The sequence below is a fragment of the Morus notabilis genome, unplaced genomic scaffold (assembly GCF_000414095.1).
Source record: "Morus notabilis unplaced genomic scaffold, ASM41409v2 Scaffold1202, whole genome shotgun sequence".
NCBI classification, from domain to species: Eukaryota; Viridiplantae; Streptophyta; class Magnoliopsida; order Rosales; family Moraceae; genus Morus; species Morus notabilis.
The window spans coordinates 19,096-26,510 of NW_010358070.1; the positions used below are offsets into that span (position 1 = coordinate 19,096).

At 30.7% G+C, this 7,415-nt stretch overlaps 1 protein-coding gene across 1 annotated transcript; it reads right to left on the minus strand.

The window, feature by feature from the left end:
- Positions 1 to 544: 544 nt before the first annotated feature.
- Positions 545 to 1,718, minus strand: LOC21391933. Its single transcript, XM_010091582.2, has one exon. It carries the CDS (start codon positions 1,650 to 1,652, stop codon positions 660 to 662), a length of 993 nt encoding a protein of 330 aa, XP_010089884.1. The 5' UTR covers positions 1,653 to 1,718; the 3' UTR covers positions 545 to 659.
- Positions 1,719 to 7,415: the final 5,697 nt, after the last annotated feature.

Genomic DNA, 7,415 nt, shown 5'->3' on the forward strand with positions numbered 1-7,415 from the left:
CCTATTTCGAATTTCATAACTTTTTTTTTTTTTAGATTCATATTCACTAAAAATCTCAGAGTAAAGATGAATGGATCCCTTGATAACATTTAGCAGGTCCCATAATTGACATTAAAATTTGTGATTGGTTAAAAAAAAATAAATAATGAAAGTTAGTATAGCTTTAGTTACAAGTGTCGTACATTTTTTTAATCATGATCCATTGGTCTTTCCCCAAAAAAAACAACACCACCAATAATGACGATGATGATGATGATGATGATGATGATGATTCATTGGCCTAATGAAATTGCAGTATTTCATTACAAAACGAAAAAGCTCTGATCCAAAGAAACCTATGTATTATTCACACTGTAACAAGGAGAAAAACTTGGTAAAATCTGTATACAATTTCCTTTCGTAACAACTATTTTGCCTCTCCTGTTGTGGGGTATATCCCCCCTGCAGGTCCTTAAGTGCTGGAAATTGCTTGGAGCCTCTCCAAGCAAAAAAAAAAGAAAAAAAGAAAAAAAAAAGATATCAGTATATCCTTGCTAGATAACAAATGATCTTTTAATTTGTTTGCATTCATCTGCACCCTTTACAAAGGAATAAAAGAAAGAGAGTTGACTTTTTGTGTTGGTTTCTCAGAACATGAAAAATAAAAAATTTTAAAAAAATCATGGAATTTCTTCCAAATTCTTCAAACTGGCATAGCCGCTTTTCTCATCACGATGATCTCCATCTTTGGCCCCACAAATTCTTTCCTCTTGATCAATCAGAAACCCCACTTGGCAACTTCTGCAGAACATGATGTTCACAACAGTGTCAATCACCACAAGAATTGAGTACAAGTAGAAGATCAAAATGCTTTCCAAAACCATTGAAGATCCAAGCTTTCCATGGACATGATAAGCTCTAACAACTCTGTATTGGAACAAAGCCTCTAATGCAGCCAAAGTGAGATTCAAAGGCAGAGCTAGAGACAAAGCTGTTGAAATTCTTCCCTTTATCAGGACACAAGCTTTGAGGGTGGCCAAGTATCCACCGCTCCTTTCCATGCCTGACAAAACAAGCGCCAAATTGCATGTTATGAGTGTGTTTGCAAGGACTATTGAGTACAAAACAGCCCCGGATGCCGAGAGAAAGAGGACGGTGTTCGGGGAGTTGAAACTGAGCCCGTCGAGGACATTGAAGGCAAAGAAAAGGAGAGTGAAGACTGTTGCATTGGCAGAGAGGATCAGGAGAGAATTGCATATGTAGGTTATGAAAAGTGGATCGTAAAGGGACAGGATTGAAGAGAAAGAAGGTCGGGAGGCGGGTTTCGGAGAGGTAAGAGATTGGATTACATAGGCTTTGGATAGGAGGAAGAATGTGAGAGTAAAGGGAAGTGTGAAGATTGATAAAGAGATTGTCTGGGAGAGCTTCTGATTGAGAATTGTGAAGAATTCCGAGGAGTGTGGGAAGCCGGCGGCATCGAAGAGGTTGTCGAGGCGAGTGTAAATGGTGGGCAAAAGAGAAGAAGATGATGATGAAGGGAAGATCAAGGCTTGTGAGAGGAGGATTGAGGCTGAGAAAGGCAAGGCCAAGAGAGCTGCTTTTGAGGTGAAATGGTGGTAGTTTTGGAGGAATGTGTAGATTGATCTTCTGAGGATCTTACAAGATTTCTCCATTCTTGTTGTTGTTGTTGTTGGGCTTTGATCTTCTCTTGCAATGCAAGGGAGAGATGATGTATAAGAATGAAAATGGTAGAGTTATATGAAAATATGAATACTATGTTAATGTGTATTGGAAGGAGGAGAGGGGCTATAAAGCATTGGTTTTTTCTCCACTTTCCCAAGTGTATTTTGTTTTTTTAATTGGGGTATAGTCTCTCTCTCCCTCCCTCCCTCCCTTTTTTTCTCTCTCTCTCTAGAGTCTTAATGGTTGGTTAGAGGAGAGGGAATTTAGAGGTTGAATGGACTGGTTGGTGTTTTTGGTTGAATGGACTGGCCAACAACTAAAAACTAACCCAAACAAAAAAAGAGCAGGATTGGAGTTGTTTTTACCTATGACACTCTTTTGGACTCTTTTGAGTTTCTGGCCTTTCTAATTCTCCTGAATCACTTCTTATTAATTGGCTGAAGGAGTCATAATGAAATGAGCACTTTTTTTTTTTTTTTTGCCCCTAGTGCAAAGTTTGTAAACGAAAGTAAGAAACCGTTTTATTGTGCTTGGCTTTGATATGCAAAAGAAACGCTTTTTTTTTTTTTTGGATTGCTTTCATGGGGCATTATTTTGTTTTTAAATGCTTCTTCCATCATATCATTATTTCCATCTTAATGTTAATGCTTGTTATTAACGAATTGCTTTAAATATATAAATCATTGCTATTTTATCGATAGAGTAAAAATAAAATAAAATAGGAAGCCAGATTTCATGAATTTGGAATTTGCACTTAGAGATACTAGGTAACAAGATAAGATTTGCAGTAACTAATTGAATAATTCAACCCCAATTATACGGAACTAAATCCGGAAGATAAAAGCAAAAAAGAAAAAAAAAAAAAGGATTATATTCAAGGTTTTTTTTTTCAAGTTGTTTTAAAGTAGGGCCATCAATCCTTAATTTGAGATGTTTCACGTGGCAAGTGAATGATTCTTAGCTTGCAAGATAATTATAATTATAACAGCAAAAGGAAATTGAAAGCATATAAATATATATATCTTAAATAGAGATGGGGTAGACCAGATAGGTTTCCTTCTATTTCTATCAACAATTATTAACAACAAATTATTAACACATCATTTCTTCATTAAATCCGTGCCATCCATTTTTTCCAAATCAAATCACAAATGGGTATTTTTACCCATTTATTAGTAGTCCATAAAATGATTGATGCTTATGTGATTATAAATCCTAATCCTTTATGTATGATTTTATCATGGTATAGAGCCGAGCCAAGCCAAGCTATGAAGTGGGTTCTTTAGCAAAATAATAAGAGAAAATTATTAAAATTACTTTTTTAAAGTGTATAGTTTTAAAGTTTTACTTCTTATTTTTGATTAATATCTTTCTAATTAATATAGTTCTTTGACTAAAAAGAATATTAATTAAAAATAAGAGGTAATAATCTTGAATCAAACACTTTAAATGGTATTATTATAAATAAATAAATAAAATACAAAAATATCTCAAAAGATGTCGTCTTTACATTTATGCCATCTACTGATATAAATTTAAAATCTATGCCACGCAATTCATAAGAAAATATCCTATTAGATTTTTTTTTCGTATCTAATAATAACTGCCTATATCAGGTTCGGTATTTGGAGAGTTTTTTGGTAAAATCAACAAAGATAACGAGAGATTACATGACATAAATGTAAAACCGCTGGATATTGATGGCTACATAATTTTTTTTTTTTAAAAATGTTGAACTTATTCTTAAAGTATATGGGTCTAGATTTTTATCTCTTATCTTAATTAATATTATTTTAAATAATATAATTATTTGACTAAAAAGAGTACTAATTAAGAGTAAGAAAATAAAAATTTAAACTCGAGGTGTTTGTTTCAATTCCCCCACCAAAAGGACAAAAATAAATAAATAAACAAATAAATAAACCTATGAAGTGGGTTGGGGCTGACTTGTGCTGGGTGGGCCCTTATGGGCCCAATGAAATATACAGACTTTCGATCTCGATGGTGGAGTTTCCCTGATGACGTGACACTTAAAATTGATTAGATTAATTTTGAAGGAATATAAAGGTACTACTACTTTCCAATTACTTTGGTGGGGTGTCACCTTCTAACTGAAAGAAGATTACACGGGAAAAAAGACAGAATTAGGAGTAAGAATTAAATCACAATTAATGTCTTAATAGAAGCATAAGATATTAAAACAAAAAGGAAAAGAAACTTTAATTGGACTGTTATAAATGATTAGGTTTGTATGCAAATGGCTTCAGGCCTTTATGAGGTCACATGTTTCTATTTCGTGAGGTGGCTTCTTCTAACGTTTGTTTGTTAGGAAATGGTATTTGTCCTAACAAATTATTAATTAGGTCAATTTGGTGTCTAATTTTTTAGTGGTATTATTTGGAATTTAGAATAGATTCCTCCATAATGTAATGAGGGTTTGGCAAGTTGGGAATCAAATTCAATGATGATGTATATTTCGTACAAAGGAGTAAAACTTTGTGTCGGTTTTGGTTTTGTTGTTGCAAGTAGGATTCAAACCAAACCCACGTCCTAATTTGAAAATTATCTAAAACCCACAACATATATCATATATATATATATATATATGTATATATATGTTCCTTTTCTAGAAAAACAAAAAATGCCAAGTAAAGGATTGATCATTGTAAAAGAATATGTTAGTGGGTTATAGGTTGAAATTAAATTGCAAATTGCCCATATCCTTTTTAGGAGTTTGAAGGAAAATTTCATATCTATATTAAAACTTGAAATTACAGGTGGTGTTGCATGGAACCATATCATGAAGCTTCTTCAAAACATAGATAGGGTACTGTTTTTCCCCAACAGGAAACCACTCTATTTCAAGCGAAGAAAAAAACACAAACCAATTCAAACAACATGGTCTAGGCCTAAGAGGAAAATATTTTGTGTAGTGGAGTGAAAAAAAATTAAGGGCTGATTTCGAATTTAGCTACTGAAAAATAGTGGTCGTCACACTTTATCTCCTACAATTTAAAATGATATAAAATTGACACTCGATTTTATTAAAAGTTGTAACTTTGATACTTATGTCGCTAAAACGTTAATATTTTATAATTTTGAACGTGTGTATTGACTAGTTAACAAAGGGAAATATAATAAATTCAAATGAAATAGACTTAAAATTTTGAAAAGTAAAAAGAAAAATGAAAAGTCGCAAATGCTTTAACTCTTAATGCCGCCTCTTCTTTTACTCAAAATTCCAATTATCATTACCCTCATATATTGTTTTATACAAATGAGTCACGTGACATGTATGTGTTTAAAATTATTACAAAATTGACATTTCCTTAATGGATGTATCGAAAATTGCTACTTCTAACAAGATCGAGGGGCCAATTTTGTGCCATTGTAAAAGTCAAACTACTTAACCCAAAAATCAAAGAAACATATTGAAATATTTATCTTTTTTTTTTTTTTCCTGGTAATCAACTTGTATATTTTCCTTGAAGATGGTATAACGTACTAATCTACTAACCCATCAATTCTTTATTTCCTTGGTTCCTTCCAAAAGACAAGAATCTTCTATGATGATTAAAAATTGCAGAATATCCGAATATATATAATTTAGATTAGTTTGGAAGGCTAATATTGATTAATTAGTTAGAACTATAGCATCAAATGAGTTAAAGCAATCACATCCACAATACCAATAGAAGCGGACGAGATAATCATAATAATATTTTAATTTTTGTCATGCACATGTATATTCTTTTATATATGAGAATTAGAATAGAAGACTTTTCTCAGATATTGTTTAAAATGCGTGAGGATATGAGTTCTTATCTATTAAAATAGTAATTAAAATATTATTAAAAAAAGACAATTTTTCAGTTTTAGTTTTCTATATTGAGATTTGGTGTTTTTTTTTATATATTTTTTTTATTTTAAAGAGGCAATCTATTTGAAGGATTTGAAGTCACAATCAACAAGTATATGTATTTTAAGAAACATATAATGGAAAACTTATTTTTTATTTATGCACTTGTTCTACATATTGTATAACTTATTTTTCTCTAATTCAAAAAACAAATAAAATGGCTTTCGTGGTTCAGACATATTAGTTGAGTTTATGTATCAATTAATGTACATTCAAAAATGGGTCTGATCCGAAATTCTTTTTTTGAAACATTAACAAAAATAAAAACATTAATTTGTTTAATTTTCAACCATAAGTTGATTGGGTTAGCTTATCCAGATGAGGATAATGATGAAGAAAATGAAAATGATACAATGTCGTTGACCATTTACCTAACTCAGCAATATATTAATTATGCTTAGACTTAAAATGTGCTTGATTTGTAAAGAGTCATGCATGTTTCCAAGTTTTATTAGCTTAAAATTATTAAGACCGTTCTTAATGTGTCTTTCTTTGTGGGGTGACTAGTCCAAATTATGCAAGTTTTTTTTTCTTAATTTTTAATATCACCGGTGTCTCTGAATTTTAGAGTCATTTTAAGTTTGTTCTCTGAACTTTAAAAGCTCTAACTTTACCTTCCCGATTTTTAATTTGTTTCCACTATTAGAATTTTTGTAAAAAACACATGGAAAAAAACAGAGTAACGTAGTCACATGCTCATTCTTTTTGAATATCTATTAAAAGCAAACAGATAAAAAGCTAAATGACCATATTTAATTCTTTCTTTTTTCCGATCTGATTTTAATATTAATTCATAGAAAAGAGTAAATGAGATTAACTTAAAATTTAAAGATAAAATGAGAATTTTTAAAATTTAAGAGATAAATTGAGAATAACTCTAAAATTTAAAGAACACCAGTAATAATAATCTTTAAAAAAAAAAAAAACACTATGCAGCTTGTTATGCTTGAACAATTCCAATCTCCAATTCTGTTGCATTGTTTTTTTTTTTTTTCCCTGGTTGTAAAAAGGGATTTTATTTAAGGTGATTTGTACATTCACCCCTAGCATGTACAATTTTTGACAACTTGCCATTTAAACTTTTAATTTTGATAATTTTCTCCCTAATTTGCAAAAACAGCTGTTGCCAAGCTTCTGGACCCGTCATCAACATACTTATTTAGTTAAAAAAAAAAATCTTTAAAATCAAAATCCGGATATTAAAGATAAATGCAAAATCAGGTACAGTTACCAGAAACGACAAAAATATATTTTGAAACCGAAACCAAATTTGGATATGAAAAAGGTTAAATATGAGGAAACGATTGAAAAGATAAACCAGACTCATATTACACTCCATATTGAATTTTGTTATTCCTAAAAGATTTTTGAAAACTTTGTTAAATTTCAATTCAACTTGTCATGAAGTGTAATTTCTAGGATAGCTTTTACGTATTATCTTTGTATCAACATGCCTCATTAACTTTAAGAAGTAATTGTTACAATCTCCATATTTATTCCCTCAACTTTATAACGTGTTATTTTTATATGAAAGTTTATAATAATCAGACTCAGCATTAAGGGGTTAATGAATGTATTTTGCTCAAAAAAATAATTTAGTAAATCTTTGATATATAATTTTCTTAGAGTAATTATTCAAAAGCAATAAAATATGGTGGAAAGTAAAGAATATAACAAAATTCAATTAAGTTAGTTAAAGGTTTAAAGAATTGACGAAATTAACCTTTACATGTGCGTTGTATGCATTCAGAAAGAATTGCATATTTTAAGATTTAGAGGGTGAATTTAGAGATGTTATACAGTGGAGGTGAGGAAAGAGGACATAATAAGTACA

What these genes read in the sequence shown, in the direction of transcription:
- LOC21391933 (XM_010091582.2), bottom strand. Translation starts at nt 1,652, where the DNA reads ATGGAGAAATCTTGTAAGATCCTCAGAAGATCAATCTACACATTCCTC.